This window comes from Enhydra lutris, unplaced genomic scaffold (genome assembly GCF_002288905.1).
Source record: "Enhydra lutris kenyoni isolate GAN:26980312 unplaced genomic scaffold, ASM228890v2 scaffoldscaffold33, whole genome shotgun sequence".
In the NCBI taxonomy this organism is placed as follows: Eukaryota; Metazoa; Chordata; class Mammalia; order Carnivora; family Mustelidae; genus Enhydra; species Enhydra lutris.
Window position 1 is genome coordinate 19,623,343 of NW_019154117.1, and position 26,229 is coordinate 19,649,571.

The window sequence follows — 26,229 nt, forward strand, 5'->3', positions numbered from 1 at the left end:
AGGGAAAAGGTCTGTCGCTAGCATTCAGGTATTTCATTCTTACTGTATGGACTGGCCTAATAAACAACATAACCCTTCAGTTCTATTTTTAACTTTTTAATGTTTTATGTTTTTAAAGTGTTTATAGAAATAAAATTAGTACTTACGTTCCTGTTGTGGATCATACCTGGATCTGTAAAAATACCGAAGAATTTTTAAGGGAGAAAATTCCTGCATGGTTTTCAGATGCATTGCAGTGGAACGTTTGGCATAGAAGTGATCTCAAAAGATGGGGTTCCCAAAATGACATGCTAGCCCCCGTGGGCCTACCCCTAACATTTATGGGGCCTGGGAAAGAATACCAGTGGAGGCCCTCGTACCATATGTCTGATTATTTAAGAGTTACAAATCCAGTTAAAAAATACACCTTCATGATTATCTGAAAGGCGAGGACTGAATTTAAGATTCTCAGGCCCCGGGGCGCCTGGGTGGCTCAGTGGGTTAAAGCCTCTGCCTTCGGCTCAGGTCATGATCCCAGAGTCCTGGGATCGAGCCCCACATCGGGCTCTCCACTCAGCGGGGAACCTGCTTCCTCTTCTCTCTCTTCCTGCTGCTCTGCCTACTTGTGATCTCTGTCTGTCAAATAAATAAATAAAATCTTTAAAAAAAAAAAAAAAGATTCTCAGGCCCCTTGGAGTTCATTGCTGGAAGCACGTGGGCCCTCACTTGTGCTCTTGTAGTAGTAGATAGCCCAGCTCTCAGTTCAAAGCTTTGCTGCATGCCAGGGGCTGCCCTCAGGTCCAGGTATGCTCAAATCCTCAGCTTAGTCTACCCTTGGGGGGCTCCAGAAAGACTTGGGTAAACCCTGCATGAAGGTCGGGAATGCAGGGTCCTGGTGCCCACCCAGCTCAGGGCCCGGAGGCAGAGTGTGTGGGGCCATGTCCCTTTGGTCCTAAGGGAGGGATTCAGCTGGATGGGGGCCCAGACCCCAGTCAGAGTTCCCTCTTGCAGGTCGTTCGGTTTATGTATGACTTCACAAGCCCTACATTTAAGAGAAAAGAAAGGAAAGTGAGGATTTGGAATGGTTACATCTCAGAGTAATTCTTCATTAAATAAACGTCAACATTTTTGTCCGAAGTAGGCCAGGGGATTGATGTTCTAAAATATAGTCATTTAGGAACAGGTACTTCTAAACTATGCTTTGTAGCTCGTTAATACATTTCTAATTATGCTTTCAAAATGCTCCATTGAAAATCGTAAATGCGTATCATACCTGCCGGCAGTGGTCATGAAAGGCAGAAGGGGAGCTTTTAAACTTGAACAAGGTGAAAGATAGTGGAGTGCCACGGTTGCTCATGGGTTGCCCTGAATGGCTGAGTAAGAGGCTGTCTGCTCCCCCCACCCCCAGTCCGGGGCATCGTGAAGCTTAGGCCTGTAGTGACAATGCCAGGCAAGGTTAGACCCAGAAGGATTAGTTATAAAGATTTGGCTTTCTTAGACTAGAGATTATCACCGGGAACTAACTCGGGTCATGATTTCTGTTTTCATCCGCTTTTGTTCCTTTATGTGCTTCTGCAGTCGGACAGCTGGAAAGGGCCGCAGAATATTTGAAGAGCCCTGTTCAGTAGTTTACGTGGAAAGTCATTGAATAATTCACATAACAAATGATTAGACAAGCACTTGTCCATCTAACTGAATTATTCTACATGTTTGCTGAAGCAGCAAAGGAGGAGCACAGCGTTTCCTCCTCCAGAGGGTATACAGTGGCCATATTGACCCATCTAGTTATTGGGTTTCAGCCTTTTGTTGACATTGTTGTAAATGAAAGCAGCCCGGAAGAGCTTTGGAGCAGCTGGGCTGGATAATTGTGAAGGATTCATGCTTGTTGCTGTTACCCCCAGTGTTTGCAGTGGGTTGTTTGCTTTGACTTTTGTTGAACTGTTGACAAAAGCATTAGATACAAATGGGAACAAATAAAGTGGTGAGATGCCAGGAGGGCTTGGCAGGAGTAGAGGTTTTCATTTCGACTTAAATGGGGGCTGTCGGGGCTGTCGGAACTTATCTAGATGCAAAATGGAAGGTGTATTTTGTGTGTGTGTGTGTGTGTGTGTGTGTGTGTGTGTGTGTGTGTATGTGTGTGTGTCTGTCTAGTTTTCTTTTCAGATCCTAAACTGGAAAATAGTTTGCTGTTTATTTACGTTGGCTCACAGAGGTGAGAGATTTGAGGAGGCCACCATGTCTTAACAACCTTTAAAAAGCCACACTAGACTTCTTCCCTTCGGATGTTTTGCTGGTCAGGAATGCTGTAACACAAATAGACAGTTTCTGGATTTCCCCTTCCCAACTTGGTGGGGGTGGGGAGACATTTTTAATACTGGAAGTATTTTGGATTGGGGAGATGGCACACATGACGTTGAGGTAGGGAGGATTAAGAAAAACAGTATATGCTAAAATAGTATAGCTAGCAAAATGGAAGTCATTTACTGGAACGCTTTTAATTTGGCTTAAACAAAATACTCTTTTGTATATTCAAATGGGAGTAGCTCAGCTGTTGTGAAGCCAGAAAATTAATGGTATTTTGAGTGAAATAGCAAAAGCATGTCAACAACATAGCTGCTGATGATAATGCTGGCATTTTATTCATGAGGAATTATCAATGCAGGTTACTGGACAACATAGTGTGACTGAAAATGATTGAGTGTTGGAGAAGCTGCTGTCCTTCTGCTCGATGATTTCATTTTGCATTTGGTCTTCCTGGGGCTTCATTTGTGCATGTATTTTCCCTGTCACAACCCAAAATATAAAGTCTTCTGGGACGAGGATTGTATGCGTATTTCTCCCTTTAAAATATCTGAATGTGGAAGTTCCCTTTGAGTGTCGACTCGAACACTGTGGGGTATGTTTTCGGTGCCCAGGTGGCCAGTGGAGGTGATGGGTGTGCTCGGGAGAAAGGTTCCTCTAAAGAATTGACTGCAGTGAGTCTATAGGAGTTGTCTAAGGGCACCTTAACCAACAAACCTGACCACCATTCAGTCGATGATGGCAAGTAAAGGATTTGGCATACCTCACGAGGCCAGAGAAATGTTTACAAACCTTGAGCAAGAATAGACACACTGTATTTAGGAAGTTAAATGCCCTCTAGAGCAATGCGTTTCAGTGCTGTGATTAATCGAAAGGTTTGCTAAAAATGTATGTGAGTGGTCAGAATAGTTAAGCCATGCCTTTGTGTGTTTGGTCTTTAATTTCGGTTCGAAGCTCTTTGGGCACCTTCGTTAAGATCTCCTTTGGTCGGTACTGCTTTGTCCACCGTTGGGTCAAGGAGGCTGGTGCTTCCTCTTCTGTGTTCCATTCCCCTTTGGAATTCCCTCCCCTGCTAGTGACAAAAACGATGGATGGTACCTTTGTGTAGTCGCTCTTCTTTGGTTCTAGTGCCTCATGTGACCAACTCTTAAGGAATTATAGGAGAAAAGGATGGATTCTGAGTTTATGCTAACAGTGGGAATGTTCAGTTGTTTTAATCTTTGCAGCAGTTGTGGTCCTAGAGACTAGTAATCATTTGAGCAGTGGAGGTGACTTTATGAGTAAAAGGAGACGTGACAGTACTCTCCAGTTTGCCAAAAAGAACTGCAAAATGAATGCTCTCTAGGCTTCAACTCGTAGGTGATATTTTGCCAACTTCAGTAGGAGGTGATCAAGTGCAGGGCTGTAGATGTGAAGTTCGTGAGCAAGAAATCCCCGAAAGGGCTGGTATGGAATGGGAATAGGTGCATCCGTGGGCCTGAGCTGTTGACGCCTCTGACAGAGGTTAGTCCTCGAGGGAGGAGGCGGAGGTTTCATGCATGTTAGAAAACAAGAAAAGACAACAAGGCAAAAAGTTTGTCATTAACAAGCTGGAAGAAGAAAAGAGAGAGACCTAGACTCCACAGACTTGACTCAGCATGACTCCGAAGTTATAAGAGACCTGAGCAAAAACACCATAAAAGGCTTGCTGGCAAAAGGAGTGAGTTCAAGAGAAATTGACTTAAGCCGAGACAGGTAGATGGGCCCGCTGCGCCCCTCAGGCAGTGGTGGGGGCCACAGGCACACCCACGACCCGTTTCACAGACAGCCCTGCCTTGGTTTTCCCTCCTCCTCTTTTCCCACCCCTCAATCATGTCTGCTGTGCTCTTAAGGCTGAAATAACATCCTCATAAAGGGTGACTCAGGGTGGCTCTTTGTACACTGTTTGAACCACATTTCTTCATATTGGGAAGCTGGTGTGTGTTGGGACCTGTCCACATCTGTGCGTGTGACACGCCGTGACCTCCATAACCAGCCTGCAGGTGAAAAGCAGTGTTAGGGATACTGGTTAGAAACTTAGGCTCTGGGATTAGAGGGCCTGGGTTCACACACTGCCCTCTGCCATTTGCCAACATTGTGACTTTGGGCAACCTCCTTCTCTGTGTCCTCGTTACTGTAATGGGGCCCTGGTTGGGGGGAGGTGGTAAGGGTGAATTTTCAGGGGTGCCTAAGACTTAGTAGGTGCCCCGTGAATCTTACTGTTAATATTTTTAGTGCACAATATGGATAATTTAAAAATAACTTGGTTTTATTTATTCTTTTGGGATTTAATATTTAAATCAACTTGCATTCCACAAGCAAACACCAGACTGACAGCAGAAAGCAGCAAACTAGAAAGAAATGTGTTAGGCTGTGGGGGAAATTATTCTGGGATTAAAATTTTGCTGCAGAAAATCTACAAAATGGATCTTGTACGTGCAGATGGTTAAGAATTAACTTTAGCTGATCCGAGCACATATTTAATTCCAAAGGAGATTTCGTGTTTCAGGATAGTTCAACCTCAGCTGAGAGCGTGACTTTTGTGTATTTTACAGCAAAAACCACTTGCCACTCATAACAGATGAAATTGGAGACCAAACCGGGAGAACCTTGTGGGTTCCTGTCAGTCTGAATCCTCATTTTAAAAGATATTCCCTTGCTGGGGCAGCAGTGTGCTGCTGCTGGGAACACCAACTAGTCTTCGACTAGCCTCACACTAGCCTCACCAGGGCTGAAGGAGTGGCCCGCGGCCCGAGGTCCCACAGTTTACCTTGCGTTCTGTGGAGAGCCTCTTTTATTTTTATGTCAGATTATCTGTAAAATGGACTTCTCCCTCCAGTGCTGTAAACCGTTAACAATTCTGGCATTCCTCTAATTGTGTGGGGAGAGGGAGTATACCCAATAGAGGCTTGTCGAGCAGGGGAGACTTGTTGCTTTTCATTATTTTACTACTCATACACCTAATCCCTGTCAATAAGGTCGGCTGTATGGGAAGAACACACATCCCTGCACTATAATACTGATTTATTTGCAGCTCGTTTTCTTCAGGCTGAGTGAACAGAGCAATCTCACAAGGCCACGAGAGTCAGTCTTGGTCTGGGCTTTGGCAGGGGTGCATCTGAGGGGGAAAAGGGTGTTTGCAGCATCTGGGGTGCTGGGGAGTGACGGCAGTCCTGGGTTGCAGCAGGGGAGGCGTGGGACTGCCATCACCCCTATTCGAGAAGAGCTCTCATAAAGGTGGACGTCGAGAAGGCCGAGGTTCACCTGGATGCTGTGTCTTCAAGTAGAGAGATTCGATTGACCTCAGTTTCTCTAGAATGTCCGTCTGGAAGATTTCATACCGCCTGTGCTTTTCAGGCTGTTGAGACAATATTTTACCTTCCTTTGCTTATCTTTTGGTGTGTACCCTTTAAGGGATGCGTGCTCTGCTCTGCTACGTTGTTGTCTTCCAGACCTTACAAAAATGAGGGACCCCTCCCATTGTGGGGAGAGGGCACCTAGGATGTGAATTCAGATTACTCAGAGACTAGGATTTAAGAACATTCCATATTTTCTTAATAGGAATGACAGAAGGGCCAGAGTTCTGGAGAGCAGGAGAACACCCGGGCACTGGGTGGTGCTTGCCCTTATGGGGAGGGTCTCCCATGGGGGATGGGCAGTGAGGGGCACCTGAGCAGGTAAGGATTTCAGCTTCCCCACAGGGGCCACAGCCAGTCTCACAAAGTTTTAGAAGGAGTCTTTCAGATGACTCTTTGAGAAGAGAATTAACCTCATCTGGATGGTTAGAGCCGTCTTCCTGGCTAATCTGTTTTCTGTGTGACAGAGCACCTGGGAACCATCAGGCCATATCTGGGGGCACCCCATTCTTACCACTCACCAAAACTTTGTTTTTAGGAAAGTCTTATCTCCACAAACGCTCAAGAATCCTTTGTGAGATCAACTGTACTTGAGAATTCTTGAGTTTTTCTTTTTACTTTCTCCTACCCGAAATGCCACTTTTGAGTGCTTATTAGCTCAGGTTTGAAATTTGATGAAGAGGGATTCACATTTCTCTGGTTATCGAAACTGAACAGCAACTGTGTTTCTTTGTAGAGATTTATTTTATTTAAAAGATAAGGAAAAGGAATATACGCTAGTTCAGAAAACCCGACAAAGAAAGACTCGATTAAGTGGAAACTTTCTACAGCCACAGTTAGACTTCTGTTACAGAAACAAGTACAAGGGAGGCCAGGTGGGGAGTAGAATGCTCTCAGCCCAGGGACTCAATTAAAAATGCTTTAAAAATGTAATTCCAATCAATTTGGATAGTCTTAGAACATTGCAAGATGTGTGAAAACATGCTTTAAATGCCAGCAACCAGTGAAAAGGGCACGGTTTCAGAAACCCTGCTATAAATTATGTGCCTTTGGCTTTCAAAAATGTGCAGGATACATCACTGAGATATTCAGAATAAATATCAGAGAGAATTGTATAGTCTTTGCATCCAAGAAGGAATGAAATTTTTAAGGAGCTAGTTTTGTTTGGGCTGAGATCCTGAATTTTTTCTTAGGGTTGTCACAACATTTGTTTTGGGAGATGTACAAATCAAATCTGATTATAACAAATATCATTACAACAAAAATATCCCTATCACCAAACAATTTCTAGACCCCAACCAATAGTCCACTTACTTAAAACAATACTGAATGTAACCTAATTCCATTAAGGCAAAATAAATAATGTGGGTTAATCTTGGAGGTTTTTCCTTCATGATGTACCTCCTGGAATCCACATATGTGAATTGGCAGTAAGTGATTTCAAAAATGTTTGTTTACCTTGGGAATATACTGTATGATTTTTTTTTTTTTAAAGTATAGTTTTCCTTTCAAATAATTCTGTGTATAGGTCCATATCAAAGCACTTGCTTTTGTGGGAGGGTTCCACCTCAAATGAAATGTTTTGGTCTGATTCCCTGCTTTGCATATTTTAGATTTTTATTTTTATATCTAGAAAATTTTGCATGTGTAACTTTCCCCTAAAAAAAATTTAAAGTTGCAGTATAATTCCCAGTTTACTCCTTGTAAGCCACCAAAACCATAGGCCTCAACTTGCTCAAAGGTAGTAAATGTGAAAGAAAACATAGGCTCAAAATACAGTTATAGTGAGTGGTCATTGTCACATGTGAGTAGTTTTTGCCTCTGAGCCTTGGTGACAGTTGCTTCCAACCTGGCTGTGTGTGCGTTCCTCAGAGGGATGGCTTTGTAGACCAGGTGGTTCTGGTTGGCGGCCCTTGCCTCTGGCTGTGCCTGGGCCCATCGCCCTGGAATCTTCCCCTTAATTGCCCGCACCTTCTCTAGTCCCTTCACATGACACATGCCTGAGGCTTCCCTTCCTGTTGCGGGAGGTGGCCTGTTGCTTTCCTCGATGTTTATGAAAATTGCCAGAAGGCTGCTCAGTGTAGAGTGAAGAGGCACAGGCTTTGTAGCCACTGTCATTGATTCTAAAAACAACTCTGCCACCTGCTTTGTGATCTTGGATAATAATAATAATTAGCACTGAGGGTATGTTTATTCTGTGCTGGCTAGGTCCTTCCCTTGCAGCTATCCTTTGGTTTAATCATAACAGGCTGAGGAAAGTGGAACACAAAGACTAAGAAGACTTGCCCACGGTCATCTGGAATATAATCTATCCAATGAGCTGATTAGAAGAACAGGGTTAGTCTCCAGCGCTTCCTCTCCACCTCCACGCGAGGGTCCGTTTAAATCTCATCTGAGCAGACCTTAACTGGGTGTGGGATCTTAAGCGTGAGGATTAGAGGACGCGTATGAGGAGACCCAGCAAAACGCCTACCGCTTAGGAGGACAACTGATAGTATCTGAGTTTCTTCCTTTCATGTCTGTCAAATGCACAAAAATCCAAAGCAAATAGATGCTGATTTTGTGCACCTGTAATAATGCTGTTGTGATGTGTTCACTCGTGCGGGGGCTTACGTGTCACACATCCTTACGAGACTACACTTCACTAGGGGAAGGCATGTGTTTTTAATAATGGTGATTTGAGGCCATTTTTGTTACTCAGCATTTTGGAATGTTAAAACACAGTCCTGTGTGTGTGTTTTTCTGTTAGATTTCTCATATCCAGCAGATGTAGCCTCCTCCTCTTACAGCTCAGAATCTGTTATCTGATTAATTGAAATTTATGCAGATGAAAAATCAGACAAGAATTTCACTTGTAGCCTCATCTGCTTGTTGGAAGTTAATAAAAATACTCTTACAGTCATAGAATTACCTAATTTAGGTTTTATAGTTTGTTGTCCTTTTTCTTTCATGAAGAAGCAGGGGTAGTTTTGCTTTTTTTTTTTTTTTTAATATAACTACTACTTAATAGTACTTTCTGACTTAAGTATCTGTAATAATTTGTCATTTTTTAAAAAAGATTTTATTTATTTGACAGAGACAGCAAGGGAGGAAACACAAGCAGGGGGAGTGGGAGAGGGAGAAGCAGGCTTCCCACTGAACAGGGAGCCCAGTGTGGGATTCAATCCCAGGACCCTGGGATCATGATCTGAGCCGAAGGCAGATGCCCGATGGCTGGGCCACCCAGGCATCCCAATAATTTGTAATTTGTAAATTATTTATGCTTGCTTCCAGATGCTCATATTTTCAGTGTTCTGATTGTAATTTTTATCAGCTGACTTTTGAAGATTTATGACACAGATTAAGGAAGGACCACTTGCATTTCCTAACTCAGAGGCCCCTTTGGACTGTTCTCAGTTTTCCTTTCCAGGCCATTCGTTCCCTCTGCTGCTAGCCCTCCTCCCTCCAAAAAAGGATGACCTTGGTACTTTGGAACAGAAGAGATGGGGTAGTTGGGTAGGAGTCATGGAGGAATGAATGCTTGATTGCAGTGCTGTATATTTGTTGAGAATAACATGAAGAATTAAGTTGGGGGCTACATACGATTGTTACTTCTACTTTCAGAATACCAAACTGGGGCCCATGGCTTGATAAGAGCATTTTTGTGCCAATTTGTGAATCTGTTTGGAACGAATTAAGAGAAATGGAATTTAACTAATTTATTTATTTGAAGTGAAAATAAAGTGTGATATCGGGCTATCCTGTCAATCCACAATGGATACTCAATAACAGATATTTATGACTGGGGGCTTTAATCATTTTCCGGATCCCTCTTTTGTTCCTTATAAGCACTGTCCATGCCACCCTGATTAGTCATTCTCTTTCTTCTTTAAACACAACACTCAGCTTTTACATTAGAGAGGTGAGGTGAGGAGAGGGAGATGTGCCTTAGAATCCTCTACCAACCACTTTGATCTGATCAGTTCACAGACATCTCCTAAGTGCTTAAAGCGGGGCTACCGTGGTAGAGTGGCAGTAACGAAATGTTATTTTAGGCTCATTTTAGTCTACTGCCATATCTGATGACCTGTTAATTGCCATTGATGTTTGTTTTAAAGACTCTAATTAATGGAATTCTTCACTGGTTTTGGCTCACCGAAGTCTTTCCAACACAGGGCACAACAGATAAAGTAAAAAAATCACTGCTTTTGTTACTACTGAAACTATTCTGGTTCAGTAGTCTAACTCATTGAGGGTACTTTCTAAAATAAAATATGTAGAGGGGCACCTGGTGGCTCACTCTGCTACGCCTCTGCCTTCAGCTCAGGCTACATCTTGAACACAGGGTCCTGGGATTGAGCCCAGGGCTCCTTGCTCAGCGGGGAGTTGTCTTCTCCCTCTCCCTTCGCCCCTACGCCTGCTTGCATGAGTCCGCGCCCTCTGTCAAATAAATAAATAAAATCTTTTTAAAAAAATACGTAGAAAGAAGAAAAGCCAACTGGTGATAAAGTAGAATGAGCACTGGACTGGGAGTCAGGGAATCGGCTGTGTTACCCAACCTTGTGTATGGCCTCTGTTCTCTCTCAACCTCAGTTTTCCCACTGGATTGCGTGACTGCTTGTGTTCTTCAGAACCTAGAACTTAAGGCGTATTATATGATAAATATAATGAAGTATTGTGAATTTCATTTAATATTTGGGAGTATTTTGATGATTCAGTATTTAATAGCAGTACTTGATTGTGCAAAAGCCCCAGTTTATTAGTGGGCCATGTGATTTTTGTGCCTTATTTCGTTTTAGTGTGTCCTTTCTTTTTCCTTCAAGATGTTAATTTTAATTATATGTGAGCACTAGACCACAATAACAAGGGACGGGATGACATGGTGGGAGCTTCAAAAAATTTTTTTATATTAATAATCACAGGTCCTGATAAACTGATTTCTTCCTTAAGCTTTTTGTAAGACACTTCTATATTTTGGATTTATATATAACCAGTGCCAGGTTTAACTTTTTATTTATTTTCTTTTCTGGAAATAAACTTAACACTGAGCCTGTACTGTCCCCCAATTTTTACGGTTTGGCATCCTCACAGTGAAACTCCTTTTGAATTTTGTAAGCTTGTCATTAATTTCACATCTGCGTTAATGTAGCCTAATGGTGGGTACTCTCTTGCCTATGGAATCAGAAGTGGACAGCGTAAGACATTTCACATTTACCAAACTCAGAAACTTCAGGAGGAGAATTAATAAAAGATTAGCCTTATCGGGTGCTCTTAGTAAAACTTACTTCTTTTTTGAATGCCTGTTTGTACATAAAAGTGCGCATCAGATCAGAAGCTTGTTAGCAGAACAAGTAGTGAGTGGCTTGCAATTGCTGCAGAATTCGGAGAATATTTTGTATTGTATGAAGTGCTCAGGTTTGTTAGAGAATAGCAGGAAATGTTAACTGTATCCTGAAATACATGGAATGAGGCGGAAAAGAAATTGGGCACAAGCCTTGTCAAGGATGCAGGATGAGCTTCCTCTGTTTCTGTGTATGGACCTGCCTCTCTGATAATTAGAAACTTTGTTTCTTCGTAATCTTGACCCTGTGAATCTAATGTAACACAGCTAGAACTAATCTGTAGGCTTTAATCTGTATCTATTGTTTGGGGTAAACCTCCTTGTTTATCAGCAGAATTCCATTACTTGAATCAGAAACTACATGCAGCCCTCATTCTATCCTAGCTTCCCCTCTTACATTTGTAGGACCTCAGACAAATCCCACCACTTGCTTTTACTTAAGTATTAAAACCAAATTGTTTGGACAGGAGCTTTAAATTTGTTGTCCATCAGATTCATTCTGGGAAATATAATGTATTGATGCGTTAGAAAGAATCTTGGCTATACTCTGTCTACTGTGGTGAAAGGAACTCTCCATCTGCCAGTTCAATGAACACTGCAGTTTGTTTTTCGTGTTCAAGTATACAAATTACAAATAAAAGTCACTTTCATAGATTTGTTAGGTTTTGACAAAGGTCTTGTTTCCTACAAGGTTTTGTGGCAGAAGTCAAGTTCATTTGGGCCCAGCCTCTTTCCTCATAGAGTGACAGGGACATACATACTGAGAATGTCATAAAATCTCTAGCTTTCATATTGTCAGGTGTTGGAGCACATTTTCTTGGGAATTGGAGATACAACATCCCCATTACGGTGGCCCGCTTCTAAGAGCATACTACTTTTCTAGCCACATAATCACAGGTATTTAGTGATTTGGTAGATAACTTATTGAGAAAGCTATGTACTTTCCTTAACTGTCTCTTAGGGAATATTTTATGTGTTTTTGTAATCTGATTTTTTAATGACTTTTGGGCATGCAGGAAAATGTTACCAAGGGTAAAATCTTGACTAGCTTGAATTCCCTCACTTGCATCTCCGCTAACCCTGTTGTCTTTGTAAAGATCTCATGCCGTAAAGAAGGCCACCCTGGTGCAGTGAAAGTTGACAGCGGCTTAGAGTTTGGACCCGGAATGGCCATATGCTGTGGTTTTCTTAAGTTTAACTTCATTTTAAGAGAAAGGTAAAATAAGTTTACAGTCTCTTCTGAGACTGAGCAGGCCTAGCCTTACCTTCATCTACTACCTTAACCCCTGCAGTGGGTATCCACTACCCTGTCATCCAGAGAGCTCTGAAAACAAAGGGTTTGCATCTCATTTGGTAACAAAACTGAACTGACTCTAGAAATATGAATGTTTGGCTCTGGGCTCTTATCCCAGAGCATGTACAGTAAGTGTATCTCACTCCAAAACACTGAATGTTTAAAGCACATCTGGCCTCCGAAGGATTTCCTGACGTGTAGCCTCTAAGTGCAGCCTTAGAGCTTGTGTGCTTATCTTATCTCTAACTTTGCCGCGGACAAGATGCTTTGAGGGCAAAGGCCCCGTCCTTTCCGGCTTTGAACATTCCTGTATTGCTGTCGGGGTGCCCCTGTCACAGCAGTTCTTTCTTTGTTACACTCTTGAGTAAACCAGTGGAGGGAGGGGAACAGTGTTCAGCCGACTCAGCCCATTCTCCTTCAAACAAGTCAGTCCACAATTTCTTGCCAGTGTCCCAGGCATAGTAAGTTAAGCCATGAAACTGGGTTGACAGATAATTGAAGTTCTTAAGATGACAACTTATGACCTTTCCCTTGCGTTTAAAATAATGAGAATCAAAATGCTCAGGCCTCTCAGAGTGGTGAGCCGAGCCGGGTGGTGTGGCAGGTCATACTGTGCAGACCCCGTCTTTCGTCTCTCAGGACTTGCTGAGTACCCCCTGCAGAGAGAATACTGGAAATTTGATAGGATTGCTGTGGCGATATTCTTCAGAGTGTAAGAAAAATGAAGGAATACAGCACATTCTCTTGAAGTTATAGAGATGAGGGGTGGGCAGACTAGGGCCAAATTCATTTCTTACTTTTCTTTTTCCTTTCCTTTTTTTTTTGTGTGGCCCTAAGACTGGTTTTTATATTTTAAAAGGTTGTGAACAAATAAAGAGAATGCAACAGAGACCTTATGTGGTCCACAAAGCCTAAAATGATTACTAGCAAGCCTTTTGCAAAAGAAGTCGGCCAACCTTTGATACAAACCATTAATTTAATTCCCAGCCTAACTCCCTCTCTTTTGGATGAGTCCTTTCCTTCTTTGTGCCTATGCTTTGTGTTCAGGCATCCCCCAACTCCATGGTCATTCTTCTGAGGGCTTAGGTGACACATTTTGTGTGTGTGTGTGTGTGTGTGTGTGCGTGTGTGTGTGTGTTAAAAAGGTGCTTTTTATTCTCTTTTTAAATTGTCCTCAGGAGGAAATTTAAGTGAAGATGAGACGTAGAACTAAGCGGAGCACAAGCATGAAGTTGAGAATTGTTTTAATATTCAGATGTGGAGAGAACCAATTACAGGGCTTCCAGGACACCTGTCTTGACTAGTTTTATGGAGGTATCATTACTCTGATCCCTTTATCTTCAACATTCCTTTGATTCCCCAAATTGTGTGCATAATTTGAATACTGAGAGCTATTTAAAAATATTAACTTGGGAAAATAATCTGTTGCTTTTTAAAGAAATGATATTTTAATTCATACCTAATTACATAATCCTGGAATATCAATGTAGTTTAGGATTTATATTGGGAACTATTCTGTTTTTTCTAAATTATTTCAGTTACATCAATATGGTTTTTATATCTTGCTTTTTTACTCCATGAATTGATCAGGTGTGAATATCTCACTGACCTTGTTGAATTCTCCTGACTTCATGTCAGGGTATTAGTGAAAATCAGTTCAGGTCTAGAGTCACAATCCCTGTATTCCAATACCAGCTTTCCTTCTCGCTACCTCAGGCAGTCCCTGAATCTCACTAGACTTCTGTTTGCTCCTCACTAACATGGTGGTGATAATAATATCCTAACAAAGTTTTGGAGAGGGCAAATGCGATGATAGATGTAGAAATGATTGGAAAATTATAGAGTGATTTTTCAAATGTCAGTTGGTATTCATGAAGCAGTAATGACTCTATGATAGTTTACCATTTATACATATGTTGATTCATTTCTTAAGGTATTAGACCTGATAAGGCTGAGAAGTAGAAAAGAATGATCTTGCTTCTTAATTTACATTATTTTCATCTATTCTTTATAGCTTAAAGAAGGGAAAGGGGCATATATTCTTATGGTACTTATACTTAATTAAATGGTAATAAGTTAGCAGTAGTATAATAGTCTTCTAAAACTTGGTGGTATAAAATGAAAACTATATGTTATATCTTTTTTTTTTTTAAGATTTTTATTTATTTAGTTGAGAGAGAGCGTGAGAGAGAGCAAGAGCACAAGCAGGGAGGAGGGGCACAGGGAGAAGCAGACCCGCCACCGAGCAGGGAGCCCAAAGTGGGATTCAATCCCAGGGCCCTGGGATCATGACCTGAGCTGAAGGCAGACGCTAAAGTGACTGAGCTACCCAGGTGTCCGTGTTGTCTTTAGTCTCTGTGTTAGCTGTGGGAAAAGTCCTTCTACCTGGGCTGGGCTGATCTTGTCTGAAGTCAGCTGGGTGATCTAGAATGTTTTCAGCTGAGATGATCTGGCTCTCCCCCTGTATTTGTTGTAGCCACCCAGCAGGCTAGCCAAGGACTTGTTTTTTGTTTTTGTTTTTGTTTTGCAGTGGCAGAGTTTAGGGGAGCCTTCGGTGCTGTACTCTTGGCCAAAGCAATTCACATGACCAAGTCTAGTATCAGTGTGAGAAAGCCCTACCAAATGGGGCTACAGGGACATCTGAAAAACTGTGGCCGCTTTTGCGGTCAGTGTACACAGTGCTCTTAGGAGTAAAGGAAGATCTTCCCAAGTGGGAACCAGAGGAGAACCTGACATGTGAGTCAAGTAGTCCTGTGTTCTTGTGAACATCTTGCATAATTTCAGTGCTTACACACTCCCATTCCTCATCACTGTACTAGAACCTTGGCAGCCTCACAGTCCGACTGCTTCACAAGAAATAGCCCACGCCCAAACACGCACCTCGTGTGTTTTAAATAATGCAAAGAATATTGTTTCCAAGACAACTTTGATGAAATGTCAGCTTTCTCTAGGTTCTAAACCCACATGAGAAGCATTGTTATCCTCATCCCTGCTGGGTAATTTGTATACTGCAGGAGTTTGTTTGGAAACATGCCTGTTGTTCTTTAAAATATGCTTAATGCTAGATTAGAGAATAGATTTTTTTTTTTTCTGTTTATGCAAGCTTATTTCTAAAGCATTTAAAATAAAGAGCTTGGGCATGTATGGTATTTAAAAACCCTTCACATGATGTTTTTAAAACAGATCAATTTCAGCATTAAAATGTTAGGAATTCAGCCAAGGAAAATTCAACTTGGATTGTATAGCTGTAATGATAATGTATTATAACCATCTTCTTCGAAAGTGATTGTACCAGCGGAGTTGAACCTGGTGAATTACATAATTTAAGAGTGTTTGCCAGAACACTGTTGTAGGGGTATTATTCAAGCCTTTCCTAAACAAAAGCAAAATGAAAGATGGATTTTATTATGAGGTACTTAAATCACAAGAATTGTTGTCACAAAATATCTAAAGATAACTCATTTGAATTGAACAGAAGGTCATATGTCTACATGTCAGTTATCACACTAACTTCTTGGCAGAATATTAGGATGTAAGAGAGCATGATTTCTGGTTTTTTAGCTTCTTTGGCTTGAATTAAAAATGAGTTTGCTTATTACTTTACCCAAAAAGTATTTTCAAGTCCAAAGTTATCTCAGAGATTGAGACTTTATTGATTTGAAATATTGGCTTCCAAGTCATTAGGAAATTTACACCTCAGTCATAGTATTTAGGCATATCATTAATCTTTTTAAAACTTTTTTTTTTTTAAAGGAAAAAGCTCATATATTCTTGGTTCACACTCAGCCCAGTAGCCCTTTGTCTCAAAGGACCATACATCGCACGATGAGTACTTTTGTGGGTCTGTGGCATCTTGTCTGCTGCTCCCCTCTCCCATTCAAGATCTTGAGTAAGAGAATGTTTTGGAGAGTCAAATTCATCATTTTGCAGTATAAATATTGTTCCTTTGGAGAAGTGCTGCAGGTTGAATTCCTTAGTACTTTCAGGGATGGAGATGAGGAAAGACTCTGAAATAAGAAGGGGGTGGGGAAACATTTATTTTAAAAACCAGTGCCTCTGCCTTGACACTGAGACCGCCTGGATATGTGAGAAAGTCATCTAGACAGAATAGTTCCCGAGATACTTCAGTGACCTTGTCACTGTTGCGGGGGATGGGGACAGGGAAGTACATGAAGTGGGAGAGGAGAGGGCCACGAGAAGACAGGCAGAGATTGGAGCAAGCGCCAAGGGTTGCCAGCAACCACCAGAAGCTGGAGATGCAAGGAAGGATTCTTCCATAGAGACTTGAGCGGAAGCATGGTCCTCCTGATACCTTGGGCACAACTTCTAGCCTCCCAAGCTGTGAAAGAACACATTTCTGTTGTTTTAAACCACCCGGTTTGTGAGAATTTGTACTGCCGCCCTGGGAAGCTAATCTATCTCCCAAGAGTTAAGTTTATCTGTCAGTTTTGTTCCATCACTCAGTGTAGCAATTGCTGTGTGATGGTAAATACAGTGAGCATCTCCGTATGATAAGCTACAAAACTGTTCTTTGTTAAATGCTCTTAAAATATTGCTCTTTGGTCAGGAGCCAAGTACTGTACTTAGGCTGTGGGGACACAGTGGTGAAAAGATAAATGTCTGTCCTCATGGAGCTCACAGTTCATTGGGAAGAGAAGCATTCACTATAAAATTAAGAATTCTGATAAAATTGCCTCAGTGGCTTTTATGGAGCCTGCATTCTTGTTCCTTTTTTTGTCATTGTCTAGAATCCTAATCGACCTTTGGATGTGGCCTCAGTTGATGGGACAAGGTGCCCGTGCTTGTCATTCCCTTGGGAGTTAGCTGGCCGCAGAGATTCGTAGCGCTCACGGTCTTCAGCCCGCATCCTCTGTGGTCCTGTGTGGTGGCCCCACCGAGGCCACATTTTCTCTCTTGTTGCCATCTTCCTTCAGAAATACAAAGTGGAGACTACACAGCTTCACAACTTTTCCTTTTCTGGAGGTTTTCTTTTTAATACATGTTTTAATGTTCTTTTCATCTTAACGTATTTATAGAATTTTAAGTTTTCATTTCCTACATGTTTCAGGCTTCTCGGCCTAGGTAGAGTGTATTTGAACTCAGGTCTGTCAGATTAATGAAGCAAGCTCCTTGTTGTTCTCTTGACTCCTTTTGTGTCCTCTTTTACTGAAGATGCCTCGTTGCTTTGTATACAGGTTGGTTTCTTTTGACAGTGCACAGACATCATTTCCTGTGCCTCTTATTAAAATCAGAGGACCATCTTCCAAGTGTCTGCCCTATTGGTTTGAGTTACTTCATCCTCGGGATTCAGGTTTCTTCCTGTATAAAGGGAGGAGGTTGAAGTGGACAGGTGCTTGTCAAACATTTAGTGAGCATGAAAGGCACACGTGGGTTAACTGCAAATTCTGATTCAGAGGGTGTGGGGCAGGGCCTGCGGCAGTGCCTTTCCAGCAAGCTCTCAGAGGAGATCTGCATGCTGCTGGACAGTGAGTGGGCCGTCCTCAGGAGTAAGCAGGGGACTAGATTTCCCCGGTCCCTCCCAGATAAAGATGAGCATTTCCAGTCTTATTCAGTACAACCTGCTGATAGCTGTGAGCTTCCCCTTGAGAAGGCCCACTCTGAGCTTGGCATTCCAGTGTTCTTACCAGCCCTGCTCGCTGCGTCCCACCGGAAGGGGCAAGGTACACTCGGTGCCCTCCAGTAGTGCTTGAAAGGACCTGCCATCTGCACTTCATGTTTGATAGCTTGATCCATTTTCTTAGACTGAAGCTAAACCCATTTTCTATAATTAGCCTCAGCCTTCAGGTTACCTAGTTCTTAGTGTGGCTGTTTGCCTTGGGTTTCCCCATTCCTTCATCTTATAGTAATGATAGATTTATAACTGTCCTCATAACTATGATTAAATGTCTCAATTCTTTTGCTTTATGTGGCGTTCTTGGCCACTTAATTACACTACATTAAATGGTATGTTGTTGCTGTCAGTGCACTTAGATTGCGTTGTGGATAGAGTCTTTGGATATTTTGAAAAATGTTCCTATCATACAATTTGAGCTTGTAAACAGAAGTGCTGAGCATGCATAAATGCGCCTTAAGAAATTATTTCTTTATTACTGTTTAGTTGAACTGATGGTGACACTAAACATCAAGACTTTGATGTTTTATGCGGCATTCTTCCCCACTAATTAACTTCATTAGTGCAGTTAATTACTGGGGAAGAATACCGTATAAAACATCAAAGTCTTGATGTTTAATCACAGCTTAAAAAAGAAGTTTTATACTCTTCAATTGCCAAACACATTCCAATTAGCCAAAGGAAGGTCAAACATTTTGTTTTCCCTCTTCTGGTCTTCCAGGCTTTTCCTGCTCTTCTGGTTGACCATTGGTTACTTGAGCCTGAGTGTTAATCCTCTAGGCAACTTGACAGTGGCATGTGGAGGGTGAAAGCTTTTCCCACAAGCTATAAACCAGCATATCTGAGAGACTCGGTTTCTGCAAAAGGTAGTGAAGATTTCTTGTAACATGCTGATGGCGGGGGGAGATTACTCTCGAGAAATAATGGGTATTTTTCTCATGTACTAATTTTATGATTAATTTAGAACCACTCCATTTTCCTATATGTTACCCTTTTGAACCGCCTAACATCTGATAGGCATATTTCTTTAATGAACTCAAGACTGCAAAGTTGAAGAAACAGGTATGGTTTAAGGGGATACATTGCAAGGATGGGGGGCCCACAAAGTTGATTGTATGACTTCTTCCGTGAGACTAGTAGTCAGGCAACAAGAACAAGAATTCCTTCTCAGGTCATTTCCGTGTGGTGTGTATGTTAGATCAGGTTTTACTGTTTTTTGTTTTTGTGTGTGTGTGTGTGTGTTTTTTTAATCAAGCAGGGTTTGCAATAGCATAATGCAGTTCAGATAAGCAATTACTGTAATTGACCTTGGCGATGAGTATCCTTGGCTTTTACCACAGTTTACTTAATACCTGAGGATGGCCAATTATCTCATAATACCCACTTTATTGAGATTATTGTTTTAATTATGGCACTCAAAATACATCACTTTGTCAGCATTGTGGAGTCTTGCTTGGGAACACCACATTCAGGCGTTCAGAAATGTGTAAAGAGCGTGTATCCTCATCTTATGACATGGTTGTGATTGAGTTTTTTCTCACTCTCAACTCCAAACTATGATTTTGAAATACGTTATTTCTTACCACTTAAATGTGGGTCCTTCTGGTGAGAACAGCCACAGGGAGATAAAGTCTGGGATGCTATCACTCACTGCCTCTGAGCTAATTGTGCCCTCTGAAAGGGCTGGAGGTGACTTGGTTCTAACAGGTAGGTGGTTCAAGTTGATCAGGCATTCTAACTGACAGCAGTCCCAGCGGCTGCTGGTTATCTGAATACACCCTAAGTCAGAGGTTCTTAACTTTAGAGTTACTTGGGGGCTTGTAAATTGCTGGGACCCCCTCCTCAGTCTGACTCCATTGCTGTAGGGCAGGGCACAGGTGGCATTTTGTTGTAGTTGTTGTTTAAAGCTCCACGGGGTGAGTCTGTTGTGAAGTCAGGGTGGAGAATCACTGCCCATTGAATTCCTCCCCACCAGTTTATCTCATCTGTGACCCAGTCCCGGAGAATGGACACCTTTCGGTCCTTGCTGCTCTGTGTTTTACTCTTCTCCTCTTCCTGCCAGACTTAGCCTAGCCTTCCCCCTTGCCTGCCGTCCCTTCAGTCCAGTTTGGACCCTGCCAGCGCTTACTCCTCCTTCCCATGCCGTGCCCGGCCTCCTGATCCCACAGCGGTCTCAGGGGCCAGCTCCTGCCCCTTCTGAAACGTTTCGCCTTGCTCTTCTCTCCACGTTTTCTGGTCACCACGGAGAGATGTCTTGCCCCCCTGCTTTCTGAGTTTCCTTGAGTTGGGATCGACTTTATTCTTTAGCATTTATCTCCAGTGCCTAGTAAACCACTTCATGGAAGTGTAATTCTGGCTGATTAGATCAGTTGTGTGTGCGCCCCCCCCCCCCCGACCCCCGCCTTCTGTGATGAGCAGGGAGGATGCTATTCACATGTGCCATATGGTCCCATGACCACCTTAAGGTTAAGAGCTTTCTTGTGGGATACCTAGGAAAGGACAGGAACCCTTTCTTTTTCCAGTAGAAACCTGTGTCACAGTGAAGATGAATGAAGTGTTTACAAACTTGATTTCATTCTAATTATATGCATACAAACATCCACACACATAGATTTGTACAAATATATACATATATATATATATATATGTGTGTATATATATATATATATATATGCACACGCCCTGGAATATACACATACTGACACGCACCACACATGCATGATTGTATGAAGCCACCAGGTTACGTCTCTCCATCTTTCTGAAATCCATGCTGTTCTCCCCTTCTCCAGCACCCCCTCCAGTCTGAGCTGCCGTTGTCTCCCTGGACCACTGCTACCCTCCCACAGCTCTGTTAGCCGCAGGCCCAGCGGAGACCTGCTAACTGTATGAGTGTAAGCAGAAACACCAAAACTGCTGAAACCCCAGCTTTGACGATCTGAATCAAAATTTTAAATTTTAGCATAGTGCAAGGTTTATATTGTACACGTAGTGTTGTTTTTATTTTTAATTACTGAGAGTGGAGGGTAGGTAAAGTAGTCTATCTTAAGTACTTTTTTTAAAGTACTTTTTAAAGTCTTAACTCTGACTCTGGCCCCTGTCTAACATAAAACTTTCCAAAGATCATCTTAATGATGTTTAGAGCGTGTGTCATCTCCTCATCCCTTCAGTGGCACTTAGTATAAAGCAGACTTCACCATGGCCTGCTGAGCCCTGCACAGCCTGACCCCTCCCTCTGCCCAACACCACCCCCTCGCCCCACCTCAGCCCCCCTCCACAGCAGGCCCCTAGCCCTCCTGGCCCTACAGTGTCACTGCAGACTTCCTTCCCCTTCAGGGCCTGCACAGGTGCTGTTCCCTATGTCTCCAGCATTCTTCTCCTGGCTGTCACACAGTTGGCTCCAGCTTTCGCTCCCGCTGTCAGCCTGAATGTCATCTCTTTGAAGAGGCCATCCCTGGCCACCCTGTCAGTAGGCTGGATTTTAGCATTCTGTTCGTGTCCTTTGTAACACATTGCCATTTGCGCTTATTAATTTTTTATTAATACATTAATAAGAACGTATTTTTATGCCCCCTTACTACAGCAAGTGCTCTCTGAGGGCAGGGTCTCCATCTGCCCTTTTTACTGTGTGCTGAGCCAGTACCTTACAGCCCAGCGGAGTGCCTGGTCCTCAGGTCAGCAACTGACGGTATTCAGTTTTCCGCAAGGGAAACACATGCTGTGTCCCCACAACCCCATTAGTCCTCACACCTCACTAACTGTAGAGTCATTTGTCAAGCTCCAGTGAAGTTGGGGTTGCAGGTTTAGACTTTACTCTTACCCTAGCTCGGTGTCGTGAAAGAAGGTGTGCTTGACGGGAATTCTGCGAAGGAGGAAGAGTAGATCTTCTGAAGAGGGCGCTGAGCCAACAAGGCGGGTTGATGCGCAAACTAGGGAATCTGCTGTCTGAAACATTTGAATCCACACACACTATGTAGTGGCCTTTGCCCGGAACCCCGAGGAACTGCCCATCACCCTCTTTCAAAGGAAAGCCAGGAGGAGACACTCTAGCAGCTCTCGGGGCATCTTCTTGCCTGGTTGGGTCTGGCAAAGCCTTGGACTTTGACTTCTCGGGTCGATTCCAGAAGTCTGCATGAAAGAAAGGGGGCAGTGTGCCTGCCACTTTGTGTAGCTGTCTCATTTAATCTTCATGATGATCTCATAGGACAGAGATCTTTATTTTACAGGTATGAACACTGAGGCTTCAGGGGCTAACTTGCCAGAATCCCACGGCTGATAAGTGCTGGCCGGAGATTTGAAACCAGAGCACTCTCGCTCTAGTGCTTGTGACTGATCGTTTCTACCCCCTTCCGTCCAGACGCCACAGTGCCTTAAACCCGGGGCCTCACTCACATTGTGTCCCCGGCATCTCACACCCTGCCAGTATGGAGTGGCGCTCCGCGCAAGCTGTAGGAGTTTTCCTGGCGTCACTGCATGAGACTGTGCTTGCGAAGTCCTCTGTTGTTCTTTAGAAAGAGGAGTATAGCCTCATTTTTTCATCCACCAGCTAGTATTGAAAGCACTTCTACAAAATCACCCTCTGTCCCTCCAGTGTGGCTGGCTCTTGCAGGGCTGCTAATGGCCTCTCTGACCCACTCTCCGTTCCCAGAGGAAGGCCTTGCCTGTGCGCTTTAGCTGACTTTTAGTGGCTCAAGGTCTGTGACGTGCCATTTGGTGAATCCAGTACTGGATGCCTTGGTGCACATACAAAGTTGTAGGACCTTCTGCATCTAATTCCTATGCCCTGGCTGCTTACAAACAAAAAAGATTAGCAAGAGGCTGGACCGTTGGCTGTGTTAGCGGAGGGCTATCCTGCGACAGGATGCATATGTGTGTGTGTGCGCGCGCACCTGCGTGCAGATGGGGGGAGAGAGGGTTATACCTGCACTAGGAGTTACTTTCGTCTTCATCCCTTCAGTCAGCGAGCATTTACTGGACTGTCCATACATGATGAAGTGCAGGATTCCTTCAAGCCGTAATTAGTAGTAAATAGCAAAAGCATACCACCGAGCTGGTGCTCTTGCTTTTTAACAAAAGAGTGATTGATCAGGTGGTATTCCCTACTTTCTCACTGTGGTGAGTGAGAGGATTTTCTTCCAGCCCATTTTCAGCATGCTGCTATTACCGCCCCATTTAGCTCGGTGCCAAATTGCAGTCGGCTCCGGTCACTTCTGTTTACCCGAGCAACGCCGCAGTGATTAAATGTCACTGGGGACACCGAGTATACAAAAGTAATTAACCTAAAAGGACATGTTAGAATAAGGGTCAACAACCTCTTTAGCCCACCGTGCCCCCAGCAAGACTAAGTATTGACAGAGGTGTCGCCAGCAGGGCAGGGGCCAGGTGAGGGGTGGGAGGGAAGGAAAAAGGAAAGGTCAGAGAAGCCGGAGCAACAGACCAGCACTCACGGTTGTTTGGGGTGGCAAGTAGACAGCTCTGAGACGTGACCTGTAGTTCCCTTATAATTTCGCTCTTTGACCTATGATCGAATGGTGGTTGGTGGAGAGGGAGGGATGGTATTAGACCATGAACTGACTTCACTTTCAGCATCTCAGCCCTGATTAGGGCTGTTTCCTGGTTAGACCAGACTAAGCTTGCTTGGCACACACTTGGTGAATCAACCTGTTCTTCCAGTGTTTTCAGTATTTTGTCAACCCTGCATCTCTACACCTACTTGTCAAATGAAAACTGCTGCTTGGAATCATTTCTTTGGAAGGATTTGAAATCACGTCTCTAGGTATCTGTGTCTGGTTTGTTTTCATCCCTCAATATACTGAAGTCACTTGTTAAACTGATATTAATGCTTTACATACTAAAATTTACGTAAACTCTAGATAGTCCTATGTGACTTAACAATCAGCCATTTTAAAGCTCCTTTAAAAAAAAAAAAACAAGTATTATTTCTGTCTGCTCTGTATTTGGCTTTTTCTTTCATTACCTGTGTGTGGTGACTTACTATCCAGGAAAAAAAAAAAGTGAGTAGTGAGGGATTTTTTTTTTTTTCCTTTTACCACATACTTCCTTGGGAGATAAACATTCTAGGAGATCCCCAGGGATCACTATTCTCTAAATGAGCAGCCACAGAAAAACTGCTGATGCCTGCATTCTTCATGTGGTCGGTCTGTCAGGCAGGATTCATTTAAATCCTGCCTTTTTGGTGGTCAGACCTGAGTAAGATTTGTTTCTCCCTGGTCACAGACAGGTGATGAGTACATGATGAAAGACAAAGGAGAGCCAGTTGAAAAATGTCTCCCTTATGTGGAAGATTTATCTCTCTTAGAATAAGAAAAATTGATGGCCTTGATACGTTTATGCAACAACAAATATTTCTTGTGTGTCCACTCAGAGGTCAGATCGTGGTGCTGACCTTGGAGGGGGGTGGCTGTGCCCTTGCTGATGGGGAACAAACAGGGAAAAGGTACCACCTTTGACCCTCTCTTCCACCTGGCATCTCTTCAACCTTTGTTCAGTTTTAATTTGTGCACCACTTCCTCTCAGTGTCTTTTCAGCATAGCCCTAAAAATTGTCTTGTCACTGTATCACTTTCAAAATTACCACTTTCGACTTTTGAAGGGTGCCTCCTATCTTTGGTGTGCCTGCACACACCTGCACTTGCAATCCCCCCCCCCCCCCCCCCACGCAGCTGTTCTTCCGACTATGGCAGTCATTAATACTGAGTGCCGAGAATACAAAGAAATAAGGCACAGTAGTTTATGCCCTTCAGGAATGCACAACCTCTACTCTCAACACAATGAAAATAATATGGGAGCGAGTGAGACACACGCATGAGTGTTGTTGCCTGAGCAGATCAAGTTTTGTAGTCACTTCTTTGTTCAGCAGCCATTAACTGAGACACCAAACCAAGTGGATGGTCTCTGCCTTTGTGGGACTTCTAGTCAAGTAGAGGAGACAAGAAAATAATCAAAATGATGGGCGTGATACAAATGCTAGGAAGGAAGGAAGGAAGAGGTTATGATAGAGATTTCTAGGAGAGAGCTCCTTGGGTAATGCCACTGACACCTTTCTGAGAAAGTGGCATTTAAGCTGAGACATAGGTGAAAAATGCTAGCCACTCAGAGGTTGGGGAAGAGTTCTTGGCGGAAGCCCAAACGGAGGGATGAAAGACAGTATGGGGTATCCAGCATCCGACAAAGAGACTTTGAACTCAGATTGGAGAAAGTAGGCAGCAGCCAGGTCAGGCCTGTTCTTCTATAAAGTGCCAGATGCTCGTGTGAAGGGGCATGATTCCTACTGTGCCTTTAGGATCCTTGAGGCCTGTGGCATCCAGTATAGTAGCCACAAGCCACATATGGCTTTTAAGCCCTGGAAACGTGGCCAGGCCAAATCGAGATGTGCAGTAAATGCAAAATACAGGCCAGACTTCAAAGACCTAGTACTAAAAAAAAATCATGTAAAATGTGTCACTAATAATTTTGATATTGATTATATGTTGATGTGGTATTTTTAGGTACAGCAGCTTAAATAAATAAATATATGACTAAAATTAATTTTACTGTTTCTTTTCAATTTTTTAAAATCTGGCTACTAGAAAAATTTAAATATATCCGTGGCTCCTGTTATATTTGTCCAGTTCTGTTCTAGAGCACAAACTTTAGTGTTTTAATGAAGGATCTCAAGACCAAATTGTCCAACTGTTTTTTGCCATATTGAGATGGTATGAAGAATACCTGAAGTTTCTTATTAGCCATCTGAAAACTGTTAGGCAGCCTCCCTTTAAATTGATATACTATTGTTGCCTATCTGTGTTCTTGCTGAATTACCCTCGATGTTGCAGAGTATATTTGCATACATAATACATAAGAATATATATGAGGCTCTTGGAGTTAACACTCTGTGGAAGAAAAAAATGTTTAGCCTTTCAAATAGATTAAAACAGTTTACTGGAAAAAATAGCAACATGAAAAGACTTTCTTTTCCAATAAATTTTAATAGTTACTAAAATGAGGATTCTGGTCCATTAAGATAGAGCTTGCCAAGTCTTCAAGCTGAGTCACTTATTTTCTCGGAGCAGCTACTCTACTCCAGTTTCTTTCAAAGCAGCTGTTAGAAATATGTTGATATTTCAATTCAGGAACAGAACATAGTGCAACTACAGGTCTAAAGTCAATTCCCCTTCCCAGAAAATTAAGGAAGGAAATTTTTGCCAGTCCCCCCCTTTTTGTTTTAGTTCAGTTAACCTCAGGTACCAGGTCATACTTGTCAGTGAGACATAGTAACATTGATTATAAGGTGGTAGGTGAATGAATGATCTAGGATAAATTTTATGGGTGCT

The 26,229-nt window shown here is 42.8% G+C and overlaps 1 protein-coding gene across 18 annotated transcripts in view; it reads left to right on the forward strand.

Moving 5' to 3' along the window:
• The window catches only part of LOC111153482 (transducin like enhancer of split 4), a 144,329-nt gene that overhangs the window by 88,443 nt on the left and 29,657 nt on the right, over positions 1 to 26,229 (forward strand). For 2 of the 18 annotated variants that reach the window (XM_022512513.1, XM_022512512.1), the window contains exon 8: positions 2,520 to 2,529. The exons of the other annotated variants lie outside the window; for them this stretch is intronic. In XM_022512513.1, coding sequence (XP_022368221.1) covers positions 2,520 to 2,529 — 10 coding nt within the window. The remainder of the gene's footprint in view (positions 1 to 2,519; positions 2,530 to 26,229) is intronic. 18 annotated transcript variants of the gene reach the window in all.